This window comes from Equus caballus, chromosome 18 (genome assembly GCF_041296265.1).
Source record: "Equus caballus isolate H_3958 breed thoroughbred chromosome 18, TB-T2T, whole genome shotgun sequence".
Classification (NCBI taxonomy): Eukaryota; Metazoa; Chordata; class Mammalia; order Perissodactyla; family Equidae; genus Equus; species Equus caballus.
Genome location: NC_091701.1, coordinates 74987451 through 75014376, shown reverse-complemented (window position 1 = coordinate 75014376; position 26926 = coordinate 74987451). Strand labels below are relative to the sequence as shown.

The 26926-nt window shown below is 39.7% G+C and overlaps 1 protein-coding gene across 18 annotated transcripts in view; it reads left to right on the top strand.

Annotated features, from left to right (window-relative positions):
• The window catches only part of SATB2 (SATB homeobox 2), a 197987-nt gene extending 171557 nt beyond the window's left edge, over positions 1-26430 (top strand). For all 18 annotated transcript variants that reach the window (XM_070242105.1, XM_014732597.3, XM_070242107.1 and 15 more), the window contains one exon: positions 23365-26430. In XM_070242105.1, the coding sequence (XP_070098206.1) occupies positions 23365-23826 (462 nt within the window). In that variant the 3' untranslated portion in view covers positions 23827-26430. The remainder of the gene's footprint in view (positions 1-23364) is intronic.
• The last annotated feature ends 496 nt before the right edge of the window (positions 26431-26926 follow it).

Here is a 26926-nt window from a genome sequence, read left to right as displayed (position 1 = left end):
CCTTCTCCCTCACCCACAAAAACAGCAATAAACTTAAACTAAAATTAAGGTACGTGTGGATATTGATGTATCATTGTTCTAATCAAGGGCCTCGTCACATTTCATCTGTGAGAAGGAAAATGCATTCCTTTATACTTCCGTAGATATCTAGCAAAGTCTGGCTTTTAGTAAAGATGATTAAAATTGATTGATAGAACTGTTTTCAGGTCTCAGGTTACAGACATGATTGAGAAGGCTGGCCACTTTTCTTCTCACATTTTTACTTCTTTATTCAACAGTTTTTGAGCTCCTTTAGCGTGCCAGGTATTATTGTAGGCACCAGTATATAACGGTGAATAAAACAGAATTTCACGCATATATTGAGCAGTTTTCCCCTTTACTCGCTTAGAATGGCATTTTCAAAACAGACTTCGTTTTCCCTCTGGCTGCCTTGCCTTAATCCAGAATTCAGACTGTGGTTGGGTGGAATCCACAGGTTCTGTTTCTTTCTCTGATCCTGACCTTGGGTGCCATCTCTTTGCTTCAGTTTTTCTAGCTGTTTCTGGAATGTACTAGATAATATCTTTAAAACATGTTGAGCCTCTCAGAGATGATATTACTTTAACAAAGAAAAACCATAGCTATTTGAAGGTACCAAAGCAAACAGAGCTTAATTATTACTATTAATATTAAGGTTAAAGTGAATAATTCTATGTAAAAAAGTTCAGAGTTGACCCAAGGATGGTGTCAGCATATAATTTTATAACTAGCAGGATAGGAGAGTGTGCCTCGCCTCTATTGTGAGTATGTTGTCCAATTGTTTTGAGACAGATTGAGAAACTCAGAGCTATCTGGCTTCATCTGATCTTTCTACATTTCCAAGCTCTTTTAAAAGTCATTATAAGTTATTTAGTTAAAAGTAAGTGAGAACGTTTCTTCTCAGCTCTGAATAAAATCCCTGTAGGACATAATAAAATGCCATTGGATATAACACAAGTGGGTTGGTACTCTTTCTTTTTTTTTTAATGTTTTTAGCTTCAAAAAGCAAAAAGACCACTCAGCTGCTGGATAATCTCTGGGACTTCTGCTGTCCTTTTCATAATGCATTAGAATCCACAAAGTTGTGAGGGTGCCATGCAGTGATGATGTTTGAGTCTCCTTTGGTCCAGTATTAAATAATCATCTACCATATCAGCAGCTCTGCACTGGCCTCTGATGGACTCAAACAAGGGGAAGGGGATTTTCTCGGGCCTTGAATTGCTCAGTGGCTGCCAGGGAAATGAATACAGACTTTCCCGGAGGAGACTGTGTAGAGCGAGGCTGAGCAAAGATGCAGAGTTCTCTGAGATCTAAGGACGCTCTTTAAAGAGTCCTTTAAACTGAAAATAACAACGGGTGGCCTTCATGTAAGTGATTCAACTCTGGGCATCGCCACGTGGAATTCTACCCTTTCCCTCTCACATATGCAGGTAAAGAGGGGTGGAAGAATGTATGAATAGTGTCATGGTAGAAGGAATGCAGAGTCAGCTGTAATTTACCAAAAACAAAAAAAAAGAAAAAAAGTAAAACATCTGCAAATTTTGCTGTCGATGGTAACAAATTATTTGAAGTGCAGTTCGCAACAAATGTGTCAGTCATGGCTCCATGATTGAAAAGGACGGAGTTAAGAACCTGATGATACGTATAACCATTTGATTTTAATTTTGAAAAATCGTGATGTCTTGCTTACATAATTGTAAAAAACAAACATAAATGCCTCTTTTGAAAGCAGAGCCTTCTGATTATAATTTTTTAAAGCACATTCAAAATAGATGACAGGGATTTGCTTAAATCTGAATGTAGTATGACCTTAAAACAGAAAGTTCCCAAATATTTAAAAGTTTTCTGTACGTGTTTGTTACTCACCTAAGATTTTCTTTTCACTATTTCAGGAACTAGAGCATCATATAAAGAATGAAAATGACTTTCTATCTCTATTTTCCATGAACCTTTGACCAAATGGGAAAAAAGATGATATGGTAAAGAATAGGACCCTGAAAGTGACTAGACTCACCGCAGAGCTGGGCGTGTGACCTTGGACAAGGGGTTTTATCCCTTAGAGTTTCCTTCTACTGTTTTGTAAAGTCTTATAACATGGGTTCAGTGATCTCAGAGACTGTTTTTATCTGAAACACTCACTCTGTGAGTTGGTCCATCTATTTCTGATCCCCATATGATTATTTTAATGAAAATGTAGAAAACAAAACAAAAACACATTGCTCCTGGGAGGTTCAAATGCATTTTGGAAAAACAAATTAGCAGCAAAATAACAGATTATGGACACCTTTATGGGCTCACAGAGATCCGGTTGATTTTCTTATGATTGATAGTTATGACAATTGCAAGAGAAAGCCAGCCACTGAGTTTTAAACTATTGTAGCCAAACCTACCTACTGTGGCTCCTCAGCTGTTTCTATTTAGTGTGGAAATCTAATGTAGCTGAAAACTACTGCTGATTTTTATTAAGTTGAAGTCTGGAACTTCCCCTGGTAATGATAGAAAAGCACACTTTCAATTAAAGGAAAACTGCCAAAGTTCTGAAATTCATTTATTTTATTATTACTTGGTTTAACCCTAGAAATGGGAGATCAAGCAAACCAGATAGATTTGACAGTTCTAAGGTCACAAGTTCAACTTCCTCACAAGTTGTTTGTAGATCTAATTCACTGCAAATCATATAACCCTTCACCTTTGATACAGAATCTTCTATGGAATTGTCCATCCCATCAGGGTCATCCTGATCCCTTTGGGCTGGGAAAACGACAGGTGAGTCAGGCCAGGCAGAGGCATTCCAGGGAGCAAGTCTGGGAAGTACTGTGTAGTTTGCCAGTGGAGGACGGGTAACACTTTCTACAGCAGACCCAGGGTGTGCTGGACTAAGCTTACACCAGCTAACAGGAGCCGGTGGTTAAATTTTCAGGGATTTTGAAAGCTGGTTGTCACACAGTTAGTAGGATGGACCTGGCCTTGGTGGGATTATTCACACTACAAAAGTTGGCAAATGATCCAATTGGGGCTTTTTTCTCTAGAGAGCCAGTTGTTAAACATTTATAGCACAACACTGAATGGACTCCAATTAACTTTTTTTTAAAGCTCTGTGGATATCCGTGTATTTATTTTTTATAAACAAGATGTACCGAAAACCATTGTATGAAAGAAAGGTCGGGTGTTTCCAGAACTGAATGGCTGATTGGTCTTACAGCTCACTTGATCACCCAGATATCAAAAATAGTTTGTTGAAACAGGCGTTGTTTCTATTCTTCTGCCTTCACACTTCCTTCAGGTTAAATCTGTTTCTTGATATTCAGGGAAGTTTTTGTATTTATTTCTGTATGTAATCCCCAAGGCTAAGCTGAGTATCTGGTGAGATTCATTTTGCAGAATCCGTACCATGTAGCATAATGAGTCCATGGCCTGTGAGTTCCTAGTACCAAACACCCAACAGAGTGGAGGACTTGAGCTAGAAAGCAGGGAAACAAGTTATTTTAACACTTACTTTCTTAGATATCATAAACTGAACCCAGATATGAGGAGTCAATTACCTTTTAAAAAGTACTTAAACCTAGAGAGCTAAAGTCTATGATGTGAACTCTTAAAGGTAAATGTATGTGGATCTAGAAAGGTCTTCCTATTTTTTATGATGATCTAAATGAACAACAGAATGTCCTAAAGGCAGCATATACTGTATAAGTGCAGTATCTACATGCAAATGGTTTTTTAAATATAATTTTTCTCATTTCAGTTTTTTGATGATTCATGTCAACAATGTACTCAAAAGTGTGGTAATAGAAGAGCAGAAAGAAATTGTGGTGGTCAATGTCAAATATTTCCATGTAGGTGCAATTTAGGGGTATACTTTTGAGAGAAACCCTTATTTGAGTTTATGCTTCACATGAAATGAAAGCCTCTCAAAGCGATAGAGCTCAAATGGTTACCCAGCATGTGCAGTATGTTGACACAGGCACCTTCTCAGCAATGGAAGGGGAGAAGCAAATTGACAGATTCTTTGGCTTGTGAAACATAATGTGGATCAAATGCGTCAGTCTGTTCTATCAGTTGATGATTCTTTGATGTATCTTCATGTTAGAACTACTGATGTAGTGGGGAGAAGAAGTTTTCTTGTTGCTTTGTTTGTATGGAATCAACCACTTTATTTTGAGCTCCTAGAACAGACATGCTGGCGACGGCCTGCGGTACTTTGATGATCCCTGCATATCTGCATACGTGAAGCAGGGTTGTACGGTGCACTGTGTGAACTTGTAATGTCATCTCTGTTCTCTGTGGCCATTACTCACATATAGACTGTGTATGTAATCAGTTCCTACTTATGTCATAGTCATCTGCATTTGCAGCATTTCAAAGACTAGTCTGAAACATCTTGGCACAGATGGGGAAAGCAGAGTTGCTTATAAGTTCCAGAACTACAAAGACACAGATCAAACATAAGATATTAATAAATAGCTTGGATGGGGGGGGAGGGGGAGGGTTAAAAATTAGATTATTTATTTAGAAAGTTGAAAGTCTCCATTTGTGATCATTACCCTGTTCTTGAAAGGAAATAGGTGCTGGGTTTTCTATTTTGTTTTTTTCTCCCATCCTCATGTTCCCCCCCTCCCCCTTCCTCATGTTTTGAATTAAAATCTAAAGACAGACCGAAAGCGTGTATATATAACTGCGAGAAGGATGTGGTAAATCATGGCAGTGGTTTGTGATCTCACAGACATGGTGGTGTCAGGGCCTGAGGACCAAAGGCGAATCCTCAGCTTGCAGTGGATTTACTTGAAATCCCTCCCCTCATACCATATCACGGATAATAGCCTATCATGGATAATTACATTTTTACAAATGGTAGAGAAAATCATTTTGACACACACATAGTGTTTTCCAGCCAGACCAGCTTTTCAATCTTTTACAGGTTTCATGCATTAAGGCTCATATTTTCTTTGTTTATTTTAAAAATACTATCATTAATAATAGGTTTGTTCTGTGGTCAGCCTCTGAATAGAAGATACTGAGGAAGACCCCTTTTTTCCTATTTGCCCCAAGTCATACATTTGATACCTTTTCCTTTGTGGAAGTTTGTGCTATTCATGTTTTTCATTAAGAAAGTTATGGCAACCAAATTTTCATGGAGATTTTTAGGAGCTTTGGTCATTTTTCAACTTATTGCTATGTGTAATAGAATGAATTATGTTCAGTGGCAAATCATTGAAAAAAAAAGAAGAAAAAGTCATAGAAGAAATACTGTCATCGATTTCTTTGCCCCTACTATGCGATGAAGTGAATTGCGACTGGATGCAGCTAGAAAAGGTCGTCCCCATTAACCATGCTGCTGCACCCAAATCCCAGGGCACAGAAGAAGTTGGGGTACAATATTCTCTTTTCTTAACCATTTCTGATCAAATGTGGTATTTCATTTTGAAAATGAAATTAATTCCCCCAAGGCCTTTGAAACTTTAATAATACACAATAAATAAAATCCTATCTAATAACTCAATGGTTTCATTTGACACCATCAGCATCTTCTAGATGTACTGCAACTGCAGACACATAAATACTTGCAGGCTTCGAAAGCCCAGTTTCTATTTGCTAAATAAACTTGGCTTGCTTTAAATTCCTCTGTGTACAGTCATTAATACAATCCACTTTGACAGCATTTAATTAAAGTGCTTTTCTCTATTAAATTCATTAAAAGTCCCCCTTCCCCCCACCGATGCATAACTGCTTTCCAGATGCGGAGTGGCAGGGCCCTATGAGCCTCACTTTAAATAACTTCTCATTTCTCTTTGTAAAGTGTTTATTACTTTCAATTTAGAAACTGTTAAATATGACTTAGAAAGAAAGTCAGATTCCAGGACATGTTCCCCATCCCTTCAGCAATTTCTTAAAAAAACAAATGTTAGTTTAACTCATCTGAATAAGCATTTGTTCTTATTCTTACGCTGTGTGAACATCCGAGGCATTTAAGCTGCGTGGTAATAAAGATATGTTGTCCATGTCAGGGTTGGGGAGTTTGCATTAGTTCTAAGCAGGTACTTGGCTTGAATACCTTTGCCTGAGACTCGGGGAGAGTTAGCATCCCAGTCTGGTATTAATAGATTATTGACAGGTTAATGTCTTGGCACCTCCTTAGCCTGCGAAGTGTAATACCCAGGAAGCTGTCTGATATGAAAGCAGTCAATAGCATTTTCAATCAAAGCCTTTCAGTTAATTGCTGGTTGACCTTAGAGATTTCCTTTAGGCAATGCCATCTTGAGTTTAGACCAAAAAGACCATATTGATTTGTAGAGTTTATTCAGAGATGATTATTTAATACCCATTGCTCCAGTATATGTGGTAAATTTTGCCTTTTCTGTGTCTACCAAATGAACTGTCTTTTTGGCAGTGCTTTTCACAAATATTCCCTTTACCAGCTCTACTTTGAAAATATCTCATTAAATCTGTTCCCTTCTCAGAAATAGAAAGTTGGGAATCTTGAGGGAACACATGATCAAGTGTTTTAATATGATAATAGAGTTTTGATAGAGTTCTTTGCTCAGTCTGGAATTATAATTCCAGCAGAGACCCTGACAAAGCTGCAAGCTATACTCTCACTCAGGGTGATTATATAATACATCAGATGCACTGCACCTTCAAACGAAAGCGTTCTTTAACGCCAAAATGCTTTTTGATCTCTGTAAGTATAAATGAGGTGGCTTCTATTGAGTTTCTAGATTTTCTTTACTTCCATGATTTATTTAGTTTTAGTAGAATATTTTTAAAAACAAATTTTGATAAAATCCAGATAAGCTGCAAAAGCGGGCAGGAAACAGCCAAGGCAGTTTCTGGCCTAACTTTGAACCGCGTGCCTCACTGGCGTTGGAGTGTGTGATGTTGGGACTACAGAGGTTGAGACAAAGTAGGGGCAAAATATAGACTTTGAATTAATTTCGCTTTTCTTTTTTGTTGGTTCTTCACACGTGGGTTAATGTCATTCGTTCTGCTCCAAGGATAACCATTTTGGCATTTAATGTTTGTTTCAGAAAGACCTACAGTGCCTCTGTAGCACTGTGTAAATGGGCAACATTCTTTCACGTTTCAGTCACTTGACAGCCATTACCGTCTCAGACTTTTATTGTGATATATATGATCCGTTTTTGACAAATACATCTAGTTTTTATGAATTCCTTTTATTTTAAAGGTTCTTTTTCCTTGTCTTGTAGGGTTTCTCTCCTTGTTATTTGTCGTTTTGCTGTCCTGCCTCCAGCAGCTCTTCTCGTCATACAGACTGTCTGCCGTAGGCCTTTCCGAGTTCTGTTGGCAGTAGAAATACTTCTGCAGGTTGGGGACAGGGAGAGTGAAGCAAGCTGCTGACTATGTCAGTTTTTATCCCTGAGAATAGTGACACCCTAAACGTGTGTCTCTAAACGTCACTAATTTTCAATCAAGTTTGGGGGAATTGAAGAAGTGCATGAGCCACTTTAGCCTATGCAAAGAGAATGCGTGAAGCTAATAAGTTATTACAGACTCTTGTAATTCAGCTCTTTTCAGTAATAAGTGTATTTTTCAATGAATACCTGTGTGAACTTGCTGCTTTTTCTCCCCTTAGAGCTATTAGACATGCTCTAAATTTTAAGAAGACTTGATTTCTATAATATGGCTGTTAGCAGTACAGAAATATTCTGGAAATTTTTGGATAAATTTTAAGTTTCAACTATTCACTCAAAACACAGCTCTTGACTGTGTGCTAAGTGCTGAGTGTGTGGAGATGAATGTAACATGGAATGTGCCCCTAAGGAGCTCACAGATTCGGTGAGAGAGAGGTACCAGGACAGATGACTGTAGTACGGCACGCGAGTAAGGTCAGAGAAAAAGAGCACAAAAGAGGGGCACATAGCCCCAAAACCTTGTGGACAGGACAACCCGGAAGTCTTCCCGGAAGTAGTGCAGCTCAGGGTCCTTTACAGAATTCCTCTTGAGAGGAGCTTTCCCAATAAAGCAGACAGCAGAGGCAAAGGCATGGAGGTCAGACGGCCACACAGCGTGAGGGTGGGGACTGCAGCTGTGCAGTCGCTGGAGCCCCGCCTGAGGGGCAGGGTTGAGGAGCAAGGGCAGGGGCAGGGGCAGGGGCACAAGCTGCAGTCAGGTCACAGCCTTCTTGGAAGCACAAGAGGCCCTGACCCATCTTAAGGCCACTGAAGACCTTGGGCAAGATGCTCTGTTGGCTGTGGCAGGGGGGCCTGTTGGGATGAAGCCGTAGTCATTCAGGCAGGAGATTATAAAGGTCTGAGCGGCAGCAATGGGAGTACACATGGAGAGGGGAAATCCACCCAAGACCTGTTTAAGGCCGGATCAGCAGCACATGGGATCCACTACATGTAGGGGCGGATGAGGGGAAGGAATCAGGGCGAACTCTCAGATCCTGACTGGGGCAACGTGGGTGAGGGGGTCTTGGAGCACGGATTGAGAGCAGTAATGATTAATTCCCTGCTAATGTCATTTGTAAGTGTGTTTGTTTTGTACTGAGTTTTCAGCTATTAAATCAAATCCACCCTTAAGCTAATTCATATTTGAAAGTATAATGACTTGACAGTGCTAGTTTCCGAGGACGGACCTGCACAGGGTAAGCAAATATGCGTAGGAAAGCCCGGGTGACGTGGCACGGAGACAAAATTGGACTTGCTTTGTGAATCTGAGCAGATAAGGATGCTGCGTGACCGGCCTCATGGGACTCTAATGGTTCCTCTGCAGCTCAAGACTGTAATCTTTCTTGTGGGAAAAGGACTCACCCATCCAGTTACTTTGCCCCAGGGAATTAGGAACTGAGATTTCTCTTCCCAGTGACCGTCCTTGGTACCCTAGGAGAAGGAGGTTCATTCTCTTGAGGAAAAACCACAGCCTAATAAGAGTGCCTGGCTCTCTCTGCTTTCTGTCTCTCCCTGGCGTACTTGCCACAGAGTTTAGAAGCAAAAGTCTCCCCATACCTGGTTCCAGTTAGTGAGACCATGAACGTGGAGGACGTAGAACCAGTATCCTCACAATGAATTAAAAGTGGTTAAAATTTAAAAGAATACTCTAGAATTAACCTTTGGGAAGTTTTACCTCACAGCATTTAATTTTTCCATATTCTTTTCCCCTTGAAAGAAAATAATACCAAGGAAGCCAGTCTCTGATGAAATTAAATGAAGTTGAGAACGAAAGACTGTGTTTGATAAGCTCTCATTTGACGCCTTTTCATTGCTGAGCCACAAGGAATCTTTGCTGCCACTCCCTTGAGATCAATGGCCTCTACCTCACGTCTGAGGAAAGAACCCTACTTTGATCATTTGACTTTGTTTACCCAGTTTGGACTTTGGGGTATAATAAACCATAATATGTCAGTGGTGTGGTAATGCTAGATATTTTGTCTTTTCCCAGAGTGGTTGATTATAATGCACTGCATGAGATTTGCTTTCTATAAAAGGAATATTTGTGCTTTTATGTGTTTGATTCACACAGTGCAGTTTTCTCAAGTCCTGTTATTAAGTGGTTACATCCCGAAAGCAAAAAATATGCTGAAGTAGTATTTTATTGGCGAACATCTAATATTTTCACTAACCATAACTGTCAGATTGTTCTGACTTCTGAGTGCCCCAACTGTAAAAATTATACAGAAAATGTGGCCTATCATGGGATTCTAAACAGCCCCATGTGAAGCCTCAAACACATGGATTACCTTCGTTCTTCTTTTTCCCCCCAAGCAAAGAATCTAATCCAAACACCCTGTCTCCTTAAATAATTTAAACCTTCTCTAAAAATCTGGGAAACAACATAACTGCAGTGTCGCTAGTGCCATCACAATTGTGGGAATTTTTAATCTTCTGCTGAATCTTGGCTGAGTTTTGTCAGGAAGAGCCTCTTTTTCGGGCTAGCAAATTTTGAGAAAATTGGGTATATGCTTTTTAAAAAATGGTACACAAAGATAGGAAAAATCCCTTTAAAACCCACTCAAAATTAACATTTGGGAGAGGAACTTCTCCATCATGTATTCTAATTTTTCCTTATTTGTCTTCAGTTATAACCCTAAACTTGAAATACTGACTAGTATCCATTGTCATTTTTTAGCTTTATTTTTATGTTTTAATTGGAAGACGTTTATTTACACTAAAATGAATTTGTGTTCAAAACTTACATTTTAAATTTAAACATATCTTTGTATTTTTCTCCATTTACCAGCTAAACAGCAGTCAGGGCGTGTTTGTTACATTAGACTCGGGGGTTTGTGACTTTGGGGTCAGAGATCCATTTCTTGTGTCCATTTCCTTCTCTGAGGAACAAATGCAGCAGTACCCAGTGACATTGTGAGATCAGTTTGTTGTTGTTAAGAAACAGGAAGTCCAAAAGATAGTAAAGCGCTTTGCAAATATCCTAATTGTAGGATTTAAATAATTACAGAAACTGGACATATGACCACCAAGTCATATTATGATCTGTGTGTGAATCAGGAGGAGCGATGCCTTATTTCAAGGGAGCTTGCGTAATTTAATGAGGTTCTATGACTTAAAGTATGCATAATTTTTCCCCCCATATTATCCTTGTTTCTGGGTAATTCTTTACCAAATCGGTCTTCTAAAGTTATTGTTGTTGTCACTGGATTTATAAATACTGAGAGATTTGGAAGTGGTTTGAATCCTGACTCTAGTGCTTTGTCTCAGGAATATTATTTGAGTCTTCATTGACAGTTCTTGGCTGGCTATGTGATGTCTATCCTTATAAAATGTATCTATCCTCTATCTTCATTTAGCTTAACATGTTTTCACTTAAAAGGAATCAAAACTCTGCTCTGGTTGAATTTATTGGATTAAATTTCTTTATCTGAAGCAGTCTGTGTATTTTATTCTTTTAAGATTACCTTGAATCCGTTTTTTAAAAATCAAATTTCAGAGCTCACTGGGTCATGTATCCCTGGCATTTGATGTAGTTGTTTTCGTTTGGGTCACATTTTACTTCACTTGAGAATTATGTAGCCAACTGGGTTACCTGTTTAGGCATTGTAATGGATTGCTCTTATCCGGAACCCTTTGCACATCTTTCTCTCTTGGTGTTTTGCCATTGATGAGGTATTGCGAATTTCTGGGTTGGTTCTTTTAATACCATTATGATAACTTGATACTCAAGTCATCATAACCTTTTACCTTCTTCATTTAGTTACCCTGGTTATCTTTAACTTGACATAAGAGTTCTTTCATTTTTGCTGATGCAAAGATAACTCTCTTCTCTATTATACCAATGACTAAGTCATGCATTCATTTAAAAATCAGAATGCCAGGGATAGCTATCAGCCCTGGTCATGTCCATGTTACTCCTTACTCCTTTCAGCTCCAATATAAAGTCTTTAAAGACACTGTAATACTACTTGTACCTTGAATCTGGTCTTCAAAAGATAGGCTTTCTCTGTGAAATTTTAGGGTAAGTTTTGTGTTTTGAGAAGACATTGTGGACTGTGGTGGGGTTGTAAGGGAACAGGGAGGAAATGACTGCTCGTGGGTGTCAGGCAAGTGGGATTGGAGTGGGTGGGCTGGGAGATGATTTCTTCCAGGCAGAAGGACACATGGCTGTGGCCTAGACCATCCTGAAGAGGCTGTTTTCCTTGAATCCTCTCATGGATTCTGTCTGTCATGTTTGTGGAACAGTTTTGGTCATGTTAGGCCCTTAATGATCAAATAAACCTATTTATTAGATGGCACTGATGAAGGGAAAGTTATAATTACCATTAAGTTCAATATATGCCCATGTTTTACCCTTCTTATGTTCTAACAGGAAGGTGATTGTTTTTTATGGGGCATGTGTCTCTTTGATTGAGATACAGTTAGTCATCCTGGCCCTGCTTAATTTACCCTGTCAGCTCATGTCCTTAAACTGAAGAAGCAGCTCACCCAGCTATCTGTCAGTGTTTGCAGATTCTGGCCACTCCCACTAGTCAGATTAATGACTACAACACTTTTTTTTTTTGTTTTTTTTACCCAAACCATACCAAAGTTGGTATAGTTGTTCTCAATTTGTTACCAAAGAGGAAATGATATAAGCCAAAGTCTGTTTTAAGAACTATGCTTCCTCCAACCCCCAAGTTTATTTTAACAGATTATTGTGTCACAGTGTTTTTATGCTTTTATCTTTGACCAAAGTGTTTATTTTGAGAAACAATTATTAAACTGCATTAAAAACATACACAATGTTCCAATACCATCTTGGTTACAATATTAAAGGAAACTCAGACTAAGGCTGGATGAAATTGAACACATATTTCCATGTCAGACTTCCTACCATTTTGCTTGTTTGTATTGATTTCTCTTGACATGGTCTTCTTTTATTGAGCACCACTCTTTTTTTTTATTTTTTCTTATTCTGTCTCTTTCTTTTTTTTATCGTTAAAATCCCCTTCCTATAGCTGTATGTGCTAAGAGCAATTGTAAAAGTACACCAACTTATATTAAACCTGCCTGGAGTCAAAATGTAATCTAACACCTGTAGTCTGCAATTTGTCATCTCTTCATGGATACTTTTTTTTTTTTTTTAATAACAGATTTCCTGAGTTTTGACCTTAGGATACTATATAATCCAAAAAAAGCAACAAAACTGAACCATGGTTTTTAATAAGTCTTATAATGTTAGGATGTGAAATTACAACCATCAGCGCCAACTCAAGGACCATCATTTGGAGTTAGAAATAGTGCTGAGTTGTGTATCTAGGAGAATATGCTTTGCCTGTGGAAACTTTTTTGAGTGATAAAGTCAAGAGGCAAATCATAATGTGTGTGTAATTTCTCCTACACTCATTCTTTAAGATCTTCCTAGGTGACTTGGCTCAAGTCAATGTAGGATACATTTTGAATTTTATAGTAAAGTGCTTGGTTTTCGTTAGGAGAAGGACAAAGTATATGTTCAGTGTGATTCATGTAGCACAGACTTTTCAAACTTGTTGGCATCAGAATCCCCTTTCACTCTTACTATTGGGAACTCCAATACTGTGTTATATCTATCAATATTTGTTACACTAGAAATTAATTTTGAGAAAATTTTTAAATGTTTATTAATTTAAAAATAATTATAAGTAATATATATGCAAATGATATATTTTTATGAAAAATAACTGTATTTCCTAAACAAAAAAATGAAAGAGTACTGTTGTTTAATATTCTTTTTTTGTAAATATTTCAAGTGGCTTCATGGAAGACGCTTGGATTCTCATAATTGCTTCTGCATTCAATCTCATTCAGTTTGTGGTTTTGGTTGAATTAAACGAAGAAAATCAAGCCTTATGCAGACATGTAATTAGAAAAGAAAGGTGTATTTTAATAGCCTGTGCAGGTAATTGTTATTTTCTTCTTTGATTCTATAGGAAAACTCTACAAGTGGTAGTTTCTTAAAGGTTAGTTGCAAAGTGGAATCTAAAGTCATATACTGATGAACTTTTCATACGTTGTTACTTTCTAATTCATTGGTCTGCCTTGCACTTGAATGGATCTTTTACCTATTCATGATTTTGTAATATCATGCATCGGTCATTTGGAAGTTAGTGCTGCACTGAGTTACGCAGATCTTCCAAATGTTGACACATTTCATTGCATAACATATTAAAAAAAATTGTTAAATCGCCACTAATATCATCCGGAAGGTCTTTAAGTATTGGGGAGCTGTTAAGCTTATAGTAGCAGCTTCAAGTTTCCCAAAATTCTAATTTTTGCTTGGAAGGTCAATTTTATCATTGACAACAAACACTATCAGATATTTTTCTTGAAGTTACAGGCTCACTTCATTTTAAGAAAATGTCTGCCAAATACCCAGGTCTGAATAACCAAAGTTGGTCTGTCTGTTGTTCTTTCAAGTAAAAATGATATCCCGTGAGAAATGTGGTGGCTCAGCTGGCAACTCCAACAATCACACAAACGCTCTTTCTTATGACAACCATTTTATCCCACAGAAGTGCTGTATGTGGACCTCCCATTTCCTCATACAGAATTTTAAAAAAGAGATATACTCAAGGGTTGAGATTTAATATAATTAATAATATATTACTGCTTCATCAAGGACTTTCTTAAATGAAAGTGGCATTTTCACTGTGTGTGCGTGGCAGTGAAGAAAACAAATACATCCCAGTGCAGTTTGGTGCCACTGACTTGATTTCTGCTAACAGGCCGGCAGTTTTCCCACCATTGCTTTTGCACCATCAGTACAAATTTCAGCACAGTCAAAAAGGCAAATAATGTCTTAGTTTTGCCATGAAAATAGTTTTGATGTCATGGACCTCTTGATGGGGTATCAGGATTCCCCCAGGAGTCATGGACCACATTTTGAGAACCACTGATAAAGGATGTCTTCCTAGGAGGATCCCAGGCTGTGCACATAGAGGGTGTCACCTTGAACGGGACTATGTCTGTGAGATATAATTCCATGTGACAGATGCTTAAGAGGCAACGTCCATGTGCTGGTGCCATGTACAAAGATGTATGTCGTTATATGAGTGAAAGAAATAAGAAAACTTACTGGTAGACATGCCCATCTGTAGATCTTTGGGGTGAGAAGGACAGACTGATCTCTGAATTTATTCCTGATTTTTATAATAAGCATAATTGACAGAAGAATACATGAGGTATTTTACTACTGATTCTTTTTTTGTTTTTGAGGAAGATTAGCCCTGAGCTAACTACTGCCAACCCTCTTTTTGCTGAGGCAGACTGGCCCTGAGCTCACATCCATGCCCATCTTCCTCCACTTTGTACGTGGGACACCTACCACAGCATGGCTTGCCAAACGGTGCCATGTCCGCACCCAGGATCCCAACCGGCGAACCCCGGGCCACTGAGAAGTGGAACGTGCGAACTTAACTGCCGTGCCACCAAGCTGGCCTCTACTACTGATTCTTAAATCGTCTTCTCATTTTTTGATGATAGTAACTACTTACAGAAACCTTAAGACAAGAACTCTGCTAAGTCCTGTTTCACTCAATCTTCATAGCACTACATGGGAGATTTTACAGATTAGCGAAACACTGTGGCTCAGAGAAAGTCACTTGCTCGGAGTCACAAGGCTAGTAAGCAGATGTGCTTTTCGGGGTAAGGACTGGATTCAAAGCCAGAACTATATGACCCCAAAACTCCTGCTCACAACTTCTGTACAATGCCATCTTATGGGTTATGTGATGCCCTGGAATTTTTTTAATACAAGACTGGTAAAAAAATATATAAATTATATTTTCTTCAGATACCCACTAGATGTAAGTTCCTATAATTAGTGATAGTTTCCTTACTTTTTAAATATGGTTTTGCTAACTAGGAATAATAACAAGAAAAATAATAAGTTTTGCAGAACAAGAATAATAACTGGTCTGAAGGTAAAGAAGAGAGAATGTGGAATTAGTCCAGTGCAGCAGAACAAAGATGTACTGAGCCTTACTTACTGTGGGCCAGGCATGGGGTGCGCCACTGTGTAGGCGGGATGGATACATAGTAGCTACATCATTACTATGAGTACAATACCTGTTACATACAACAGATGACATAGGGGTATAATAGTTACATTAATAGTTACATTAATTAGTAATCATTAATGTTAAGTTCTCCCCACTGAGTTTTGAGCCAAAATTAATAGTCTTAAGGGTGATTTGAAAAAACGGAATTTTAGGGGGTAGAGCTAGGTTGTTGAAACGTAAGATAAATATCTTGGTTACATGATATTTTACATATAGCATATTTTAAAAATAGCAGCATTTATCCATTCACTTATTTAACAAATTGTAGTTGAGTTCTGCACAAGGGCTTTCAACCAATTGTTCTTATTGCCTGTTAAATATATTTCTCTGGGGACTTTTAGTGGAAGAATGCTTTCCTTTTTTGGATCAACTATTTTACATTCTGTTGTCATAGATGAAGTAAAATTAAGTCAAAATAATTCTGATATTAACTCAAAATGAATGCAGACAGAAGTCGCCTTATTCTCGTTCTCTTCTCCTGTTGATGGGCATCACCGTCTGGGACCCGAAGTTCAGGGCGAGGCTCACTCTTCTGGGGGAAGGCTTGTCAGAGAGAGGTGGCTGCAGCCCACCTGGGAAACTTCTGTTTTAACCTATTACCACACTGGATCAGTTCCCCTCTACACTCACCTCCTTAATAATTTCTCATTTTCTTTTTATAAAAAAGACCACAAAGTCTTGGCTTATTATAAGTAATCCAGTTCACCCCATAATGATACAGTGAATTATATACTTTCCTAAACTTAATCATTCAAGATCTCACTTCCTTCCCTGCAGGCAAAAACCATTATATTTTACACATGGCTCCCAGCTGGTTTTCATCGAGGCCTTCAAACTCCATTTGAGCACAGAGAGGTTTAAGAGGAGCTGCTTTATCTTTCTTAGTCAACTTTTGTCATGGTACCATTTTGTCCTTGTGTTTTCAAAATTTTTGGTTTTGCAGGCAGGGAAACAAAATGTGTCCATATTATAATTGTGCTTTGTCGCTGTGCACGCAGGTTTTGGGTTGTATTTTGAAGTTCATGTCTCTTTTGAATATATTTACAACTTTTCTTTCTTTATCGCCACCTTCATGTCCATTTATATAAACGTATGTCATATTTCAGCCCAAAGAGATTTCAGCAAACAAATAAGAAGGAGCTTCTTAGATTTTTAACTTTCTATTTGTTTCCTTACTACCCATAAGTTACTCATCAACACTTAATTATTGGAGACAGGACTCTTTATTAGAAACTTTGTAAATTAATAGGTCCAATTATTATAGACACTCTGTAAATATTTGATAAATGGATACTTTTTTGAACTTTTTAAACTGAAGTTTGATTATTTTAAACATAATTCCTTTCAGATGGTGATAAGCACCTCTGAGGAAAAGGGCAGTCATCAGTTAAATGTAAATTAACCATTCTCTTGAGGATAGCAGTGCCCGTGCCTCCCTCTGGTTGTTTTTACGATGGTGTTGCTATTTGTGACACTCTGTTCAAAGTCCAGTAATATATTACAAGCTGAGTTTTTCTTCTCAGTTTATGGATATATGAATACTTCTCTTTTCTCTAGTAATAGTGGCAGTTTCAAGTCCTACTATGTTTTTGACTAGATCAGATTACATGATTGCAGTTCATTGTGAGAAATTTCTGTCCCCCTGACAGTAGAGTGCCAAGGCCCTCCATGCTCTGGTCCCAGCTACCTCTCAGTTGTCCTATTTCTCCCTAGCATAGGGCTGTCCATCACTACTTTCTGTGATGATGGAAATGTGCTGTGCCATCCAATATGGTGTTGTGCAGTGTGGTTATCGAGCACTTGAAATGTGGCAAATGTGACTGAGGAACTGAGCCTCTTCTTTTGTTAGTTTTCATTAATTTGAATGTAAACAGCCATATGTGGCTAGTAGCTACTGTATGGGGTGGCCCAGCTCTAACATGCGGCCTTTCTTGGCGTTCTTCACATATGCTGAGTGTATTCCTGCCTCTTGGCCTTTGTGCTTGGTTTCCTTTGTCTGGAATGCTCTTCTTCGTGGCTCAGTCCTCACTTCCTTCAGCCCTCTGCTCAGATGCTGCCTCCTTAGGGAGCCTTCCTTGAGTTACTGTATCTAAAAGAACTTCCCGTCCCCCTGATTCTCCTCCTTATGCATTGCTCTATTTTTGCTTATAGCGTTTATTACTACCTGATATTTTATTTATGGTCTGTCTCCTCTGCCGTAGAGACTTTGTTCAGTTTTCCTATGTAATCTTCTTATAGAAGGCAGGAGAACAAGTTTAAGGGCATGGGATTTAAAATCAGCAGATACGTTTTAGAATCCCAGTGCTGCTAATTACAAGCTGCGCAGCCTCGAACAAAGTACCTACACTCTTTAAACATTGGTGTTCTCATCGTAAAATGAGGTAAAAATACCTAACTCCAGGATTACTGTGAAAATAAAATAAAATATATTTATAGCTTTTGGGTTAGTGTTTGGCTCATAATAAGCTTTACATGAATGCACCCACCTTTTTTTTGTTGTTTTTTCAAAGGATTGGCACCTGAGCTAACCTGTTGCCAATCTTCTTTGTTCCTCCTCCACCTCCTCCTCCTCCTCCTCCACCTCCTCCACCTCCACCTCCTCCTCCTCCTCCTCCTTCTCCCCAAAGTCCCGCAGTACATAGTTGTGTATTCTAGTTGTGGCCCTTCTAGTTGTGGCATGAGGGACGCTGCCTCAGCATGGCCTGACAAGCGGTGCCATGTCTGCTCCCAGGATCCAAACCAGCGAAACCCTGGGCTGCTGAAGTGGAGCGCGCAGACCTGACCACTCAGCCACGGGGGCGGCCCCTGCAACCACCTTTTATTACTATTATTATTGATGGTATTTAGATATTTCACTGCTGTGAACTCTAATTGTCATATTGAAAAATCAACAATAGAAGCTACAAAAAAGGAAGAGGCTTTTAAATAAACCTTTTTAAAACTCTATAGAAATTTTCAGCAATGAATTGTTGACTATATTAATTTAATTTCAGTCGTGATAGACAAAAATCTAAACCAAAGTGGAGCTAGGATGAATTATCAGGCTTCACGTGGCAAAGGTCAAGAGTAAAGGGATGGATAGCTGTCTATACAGAAGGATCTATTCTGCTATTTGTGGAAATCATGTGAAGAGGGATGATGGACCTTAGGAACAGAGAGATCAACTGCTGGGGCCATTTTGAAGAAGAGGAAAAGGGATGAGGCTGGAAAGTCTGTGGACTTGGCAAATTTTCATAAATATCTGGGAAGATGCTCCATGACACGTAAAGAAAGCCCCAGAAAACAATAATCTGCATGTGTGAAGAAGTTGTTGGGAAAGAGCATATTTCTATTCACTTGGCAGGGCATTCTCTGTCTTGGTTGAAATAATTGTAAATTTTGCGGTTTAAAAAAATCAATCAGCCAGAAATGGATGTCTGAACTGTTAAATGAGCTGAGGAACAGGACGGCTTCTTGTCCGTCCAACAGGTGTCAAGGACATGGCCTCACGCTCGAGTTACTCAGGGCACTTGCTTGGGACAGGAACCAAACTTGATTCATTCTAGTTAACTAACAAGGAATGTCAGACATCTATGAGAAGTTCAGACAGAAAAACTAAAATTCAGTGAAGTGGGAGCAAGGAAGCCTGTCCTCTGAGGGAGAGGCCGAAAGAGTTGACATTACTTGGTCAAGACGGGAGAGAGGGGAGGAGAGTGAGGATGCTCCGTTTAGACACAGGATCTGAGGAGAGGGCCGGGGCTGATCACCTGGCCGGGGAAGACCGTCCTGTGAGCATGGGGCTCTCCTCTGCTTATGTTCAGGGTGCTCGCACCCTAGAAGAAAGCGCCACGTACCACATTGGGAAGAATTCCTTGACTGTCGTAATAATAAGCTGCTGCAATTGGCTAGTGGGGAAATTGATGCAGTTCTTTTTGCTCAAAATTGTCTGGAGACAATAAAGAATTCTCTGCCTGGAGTAATTAGAACATTTTGGGGGAATGAAGATAGTTGGGACCGATAACTTGGGGAATCTATTATCTCAGATATTATGCATATTGTGGTTGAAAGGGAGTTATAGACAGATGAAAAGTAGCAGTGTAACCGAAAAACCTCAGACAGGCCCTTTAGGTAATTTACAGGATAATTTCATTGTGCAGCTGCTCATTTTGTCACTCTCTACTTTCACTACTCTTTCCCTATCTGCTCAAAGATGCTAGAAATATCATTTGACCTTCTTCATGTAAATATTGTGACGCTGCCCAACTCACTATAGAACATTGCCTGACCAGAAACGAGACATTTCAGTTTGAGGGTCATTTCTATTGCTGTTACTTCTCTGAGAAACATCTTCCTCTTCTATCATGGGCAGCAACATCGTCACCATTCCTCAGAAAAGTACTTTCTCAGACTGACGGCTCCCTGGGTTTGTAATTTCCAATATAGAGAGTTTCTCTGAGATGCTGCCCGTGCCCAGGTTGTTCTTGATCCGAGCAGTGCCTTCCTAAGGAACTGCGGGGATTAAACGAGTTGATCCCTGTCAAGCTCTCAGACCTGCCCAGCAGAGAGTAAGCATTCAGTAAGTGGTAGTGACTATTATTTTTGTCGTTTCTCTGTTTCATGTGTGGCTTCTCTGTATGCATATGTTGCTACTGTCAGGCTCTAGGGAAGAAAGGCGCGGTGAAGTAGGCCAGTTGGTTGGACCTAAGGAGAACAAACCCTATCATGCAGAAAGATTATAGTAACTTCAAAGTATAGTTATGGAAAATGTCTTTAAATCTAACCAATGCACAATGGAAAACCCCTAAAGAACCAATCTAATTATTTAATTAAATGGAACCGTTATGCTGACTTTTACTACAGAAAGCAAGCATAATTTAGAAAATGGGGCATTTTAATTCTCTTTTGTTTTCCAATTAACGCAATTGCTCTAATAGGGGGCACTCGTGCTTGAGTTTTATGTTCTGTGAGTACATTTTCATACGCAATTTCAGTCTCTCTCTTTCTCGTCAAATAACAAAATCCTCACCTGTTGACATAGAGGTTCATTGACTGCAATGCTCAGGCTGCCCAGATTATGACCTCAGAGCAAATATCTTCCTGCCATCAAAGCTGCCGTGAGCAGCGCTGGCCCACCATGCAACTCTGCTTTCCCTGCTGGCTATAATTAGGATGTTGAAGGACCGGAGCTCTCACTTTTTTGCTGATGCCAGCTTACCACAGCAGACCACAGGAGTTTACTCTTAGTTGAAAGTGGTAAAGAAAATGCTAAGAGCATTCATTTTAATTGGTCAACATTATATAGACCTTTAGTACCACTGTTTTATGGCTTGTGTTTTAGATTTCTTTCTGTCACTAGCCATGTCAGCTTATTATGAGGGATATTCTTATTTGCATTTGATTATCCTTTTGATTATTATTTTGATTGTTACTTGATTATTAATTATTATTCAAGAGGTGTTATCCTTCATCCTTAGGTAACATTTCATCTCTTAAGTTTTATCCTTACCCAGGTAACAATTTCATCTGCCCTAATATTTATTAAATTCTATATAAAAGACTGACGTTTTCACATTGGTAAGAAATTAGTTTTCATCACATGGTTCTCGAGACTAGTATAGATGGCAGGGATTTTTTTTCTTAAATGCTTGCTTTGATGCTGATGTTTCATGGCTAAAAAAAATGGGTCATATGGGTAGTGTGTGGTGGTGGTGGTAATGGCTATGGGATGTGTTACGAGTGATGCTTTAATGTAACGAGATATGTTTCTTCTACGTTAATTGGACTTATTTTCCCCCTGAACTCTGGAAAGTGCATAATTTGTTACTCTAACATGAAAAAGACTGCATAAAGTAGGAGAGAATGGTGAAAGAAAAACACGTGTTTTTTAGAAAGTGAACTCATTATTCTTAAAGGTCTCGGGAGGATCCAGGAAGTTAGGCGCTGACCTGAGCAGAGATCTCTTTGCCTTTACCTTTGGAGCTGACATCACGCTTTTTAATGGGGGTCTTCCCGGTAGCTTTTTAATGATACTACGGTGCCACTGGTGTTGTTAAGGTGTGAGCCGTGGCTGAGGTCCTCTCCAGGACCCCTGCCCCTCTCCCTCCCCAAGAAGCCCTTCTCACCCAGGCCTTGATGAGAGCAGGGTGAGTCCTTCAGACAGTCCCCTCGGCATTGCTTGTTTTCTTTAGTCAGATGGAAGCTCATAAACAACTATTAAAGTGGGAAATTATTTCATGCAGAGAGATGATGTTGAAGAAGCAGTTATAAAGATCAAGAATAAGCTTGCCTAACTAGTGTCAAATGACAAAACTAAAACAGTTAAGTCACGAAGTTAATGTCCTCTATTCAAGGGAAGCTGTCCACGGATTGGGGGAGCGCAGGCCGCATGCGCAGTGGAGCCTCTTCCCACGGGCTTTGGGCAAGAGCCAGGCTTATAGAGCAGCGGAGGCGGCAGCGCAGAGCCAGGGCGTGGCTGGCGGGGGCGCTCTCATCTTCAGACAGATCCAAGAACAGGGAGAGCAGTATGGAGCCCGGAGTTAGCTTGGTGTTTGGGGATCGGCTGACGGGATCTTCTGCATTTTTGGTCGAGGGGAGCACGTACGGGAACCTGAGAGCTCCATCTGGTGATGTGGCACCCCAGGCAGGGGCAACTCCATCTCGGGTCTAGAACTTTATTTAAACATTAGAATTTTTTTTCTTTTTAATGAGTGGGGAGTAGGTGGAGGTAGAAGAGAAATCTACGTTAATCACAGTGACTAGAAAACCTTGGCATTTAGGGTAAAAAACAGAAATTAGGAAGTGTGTGCAAAACAGAGGATTAACAGTTTGTAGTGATATTGAGAAGGTCCATCTATATGAGTATAAAATAGTCGTTTAAAATTCATAATTTAAGAAAAAGTTATATCTTTACATTAATTTGGAAGTTTTTATATTTTTTAAAAACATTATTGTTTAAGGCTCAAAATCAAGGCTACAGAAAATAAACAAAAGCTGTTACTGATTTTATGAAGGGTTGATTTTCTGGCTCAAATATCATCTATTCCTCTCTTTTGCTCTAAGAGTAATTACGAGGCTGATGACAATAATGACTCATTTATTGGATGTTTACCCTAACCAGAGGGGGACAAACAATGGCTCCCGGGCCAACTCCAGTCTGCCCCCTGTATTTGTAAATAAAGTTTTATTGGAACACAGCCATGCTTATTTGTTTATGTATTACCCATGGCTGCTTTCATACTGCAGAGAGAGAGTTGAGGCATTGCAACGGAGACTGTATGGCCCTGTGAGGCCTCAAATATTTACTATCTGGCCCTTTACTGAAAAAGTGTGTCAACCTCTGATGTAAGGTAAGCACTGTTCTTTACATATATTGTGTCGTGTAATCCTTACAACACTCCTAGGAAGTCAGTGTCTCATCCTTCTTTTATGGATGATGAAAGTGAGGCTTAAAGATGTTTGATGTCTTGCACAAAGACACCCAGCTGAGTGGGGAGAGTCTGGACTTGAACCCATGAGGTCTGATTGTAGGGCCTGCGCTTTCCCTCTGGCTCCAGTTTCTCTCTCCTTAGGCGTCAGAGAGGTGGCCTCTCTGGCTGGTTAACAGCAAGGGGTACTCTGGAGCAGATAGTCTGAATTCAGATGACCTCGGGCAACAAATGGCTTGACTTCTCTGTGCCTCAGAATAGAAAAGTTCGCGGACATTACTATTGTTAGCCTCTTGTTTTGTAGATGAGATTCTAAATCTCCAGAAATTCTTTTACCTGAATTTACAAGTGACTACAGCATTATTCCACTGCTAGATAGACAACATGTGTTTCAGATGGCTTTTGAAAGGCGAGCTCCTGAGTCAGATGTTAATTTTTTCCACTTGTCATCCTCAGGTCCTCCATCGACAGCAGTCGCAGCCCGCCAAGGAGAGCTCTCCTCCCAGAGAAGAGGCGCCTCCCCCGCCTCCTCCGGCTGAAGACAGTTGTGCCAAAAAGCCCCGGTCTCGCACAAAGATCTCTTTGGAAGCCCTGGGGATCCTCCAAAGCTTTATTCACGATGTAGGCCTGTACCCCGATCAGGAAGCCATCCACACTCTCTCTGCGCAGCTGGATCTCCCCAAACACACCATCATCAAGTTCTTCCAGAACCAGCGGTACCACGTGAAGCATCACGGGAAGCTCAAGGAACACCTGGGCTCCGCGGTGGATGTGGCCGAGTATAAGGACGAGGAGCTGCTGACAGAGTCTGAGGAGAACGACAGCGAGGAAGGCTCGGAGGAGATGTACAAAGTGGAGGCCGAGGAGGACAACGCGGAGAAAAGCAAGGCGGCGCCCGCCGACATCGACCAGAGATAATGTGAACTCGCACCAGGCCAAGCAATACATCGGCCCAAGGACTTTCTGTTCTAGTTTCCTTAAAAAACACCTTTTTTTGGCTTTGTTTTAGTTTTGTCTTTTTTTGTCTGTTTTGTTTTCTTTACCTTTTTTGACATTTCTTTGTTGCACAGGATACACCTGTAGACTGAGTGAGTTCAGTATTTCTGAATCAGACATCACCTTGGCAAAGACACTAAAGTGTTACCCTTTCGCAGTTGACTGGATCATAGTAATTATAATCACAGGACACTCTGCCTTCGTCATCCTTGCACTTATGGAAGAGACAGCAGGCGAGTTCCAGGATGAAAAGACCTCCGGAATACATGAAGGAAGCTACCAGTGTGTGTATATGTATATGTATGTATCTATATATTTACATATATGTATGAAAATTGCATGGGACCGAGAACTTTACAATCTGAAAGAATAGACTGTGAAATGAGTTCTTAAAGAAGAGACTTGTTTATGTATTAAAAAAAAAACCACTTCACAGTGAGTCGCTCTGGCTCTTTGATAAACTGCGGCCTGCTCTCAGGGGGGGGGGGTGACTATTTTTGAATTCCTATTTATTTTCTGTGTTTGTCCCTGATTTTTTTTTTTTAAATTCTATGGCTTCCTATCTGTCAGCTTGATGGGTAATTTTTGAGGTATGTATTTAACAAAATAAATCAACACTGCCAAAAAAAAAGAAAGAAAGAAAGAAGAAGAAAGTCAAGTGAAAAAAGATCAGGGCACCTTAGAATGACGATACAAGTGACATCACTTAGAGACACAACGCACACTTACGTGACTCGTACGCTCCGTTACCCACTGTCATTCCTGCAGCAAACGGGTGCACTTCTGTGGAATTCCAATGAGTAAAATGGGAATTCAATACAGAGGAAACTTGTCCATTAGTGCAGTCTTGATAAAATGACATTTTGACGTTGGACATATGGAATTCATAGTATGAGCCACATTTTATTGTGAAGTTTATTTACCTGCTCGTGGCTTCAAATCTTAAAATTAATAGGCCTGCTCATTTAAAAGTTGTTTGTTGTTGCTGTTTTCTTTTCTTTTTTTTTGGTTCTTTTTTTTTTTAATAGAAAATAGTTCAATGTAATGTTAAGTTAGAAAAGAAGTTGCTGCCCGGTTACAGGGGCTCCCTCTCAGATAAGTCTCTGTCCTCCCGTCTCCCAAAAGATGTCTCCTATTTCTGTCTCACTTTGGGCTTCCTCTTCTTTGTACACATTCCGTCCACCGAACCGAACGTTTCCAGTCCCCGCTCTCACAAGCCTCGTCCCTTCCCTGGTGTGGCAGCCCTAACAAGCACCTGTTTCTGAATCATGGTGCAGCTCCAGGCAATAGAGTAAGCGAAGCGATTTCAGTGGCATCACCTACTCGTCATAAACGGAAGCACCGCCCCAGTCACCTCCATAGCGGTTCCGTGACATAAAGCAGAACTAATGCCGACTGGCTGTTTAGTGGAACGAGCATTAAAGCTGCGAGCTCCTGTAGTCTCCACCCTCCTGTAGCTTCCTCAGAAACACCGGGAGCATTGCTGCCCGCTTCCACCGCTGGTCATTGCCCGAGGAGACCTCGCCTGCAGGACTGGCCGGGGGGACCTGGTCTTCTAGGTGGCCGTCACGCAGTCCCACACGGTCGGAGTTTGAGTTGTGCTTTCATGCAACCTTGTCAAAGACCTCATGCAATATTACTTTGAAAGTTATTTTCTGTTTACTACACAAACATTGTAATATAACTGTTAATACTATTTATATATTTGAAAGGTATAAAAGGTAGGAGTTAAAAAAAAAACCTCTATGTGTAGATATTAACTCAGAACTTACAATATACAGGGAGAAGACATGTTGCAATACAAGCTAATTCTAGCTGCTCAGTAACCTCTGGAGTTTTTAAAGGGACATTTTCCTGTACTTTTTCAAATAATGATGTTTAAAAAAATTACCTTGACACGAGCGTCCTGTACCTTTGCAAAGGATGGTTGTTGGCAGTTCCGCCCGGGCCCGTCCTCCCCCCACCTGTAGCGCTGCAGCTTTAATCGGAAAGTCCGTGGTCGCTGCTTCCTGATCTCCGAGTTACTCTTTCCAAATCGTCTTCTTACACTGTTGCTGAAGGTCACTCTGTACACGTAATGGAAACTGATGTTGCCAAGCTCTTACAAGGTGGTTCATCGATCGATGGCATCCGCATTTGGTATCTTTTACACTTCAACCAAAAATTTATTAGGTATTTTTCAATGCTAAGTCTTGCCTTTTATTTTTTAATTTCACTGCCAAGTTTGCAGTGGTTCTAAGTGAATCTGTGGGCATTTTAGCCTGTGGTCTTGCCAGATCTTTGCGAATTACAATGCATATATGTCTATTTATTCAATATCTGTCATATAATATCTATTTGGAAGAAGAAACTTTCTCTTGTAGTGCCTCTTGACAAAGCACAATTTCCAGCCTTTTTTTTTTTTTTGTGAAATGAAAAAACAAATTGTGTTTTATTGCGGTATCAACAATGTGAATAAGGATTAACATATTGTAAATGTTCTTTTTTCCATGTAAATCAACTATCTTTGTTATCACTAAGTGATAATTAATTTTTAACTTATGTGCATTGTTAGGCTGTTAGAATTTTTTGGTTGTTAAAATAAAACGCATTCAATAAATATGACTTCGTTTGTCAAGTACTTTGCTGGGCGTTGCCTTCTTCCCCATTTTACTTTTCACGTGGAGGGAGACCTGGTGAGTGCAAGGAAAATCCATTCTCTTATTTTAGAAACAAGACAGCGGTACCCAAAATCACAGCTGTTTGAGTCCTGGACAAGGCCTGGATTTGACTGTACATGTGAGCATCTATGCATCTCTGCGTGTTTCTGAAGGCGCGCATGCTCATCTCCTGGAGCTGGCAATTGGCAGGGTCATTTATCCAAGCGTTTTGTTGTATACAAACAAAAGGCAAATGTATGGAGATATATTTATGGGCTTGCCTCTTTATTTTTCTGGTGAATATTTTCTGTTTATAATTAAAAAACCACAAATGACTGCGTGTCAGGAAACTTTTGGAGCACATATGTCCATGGTTAATGGAC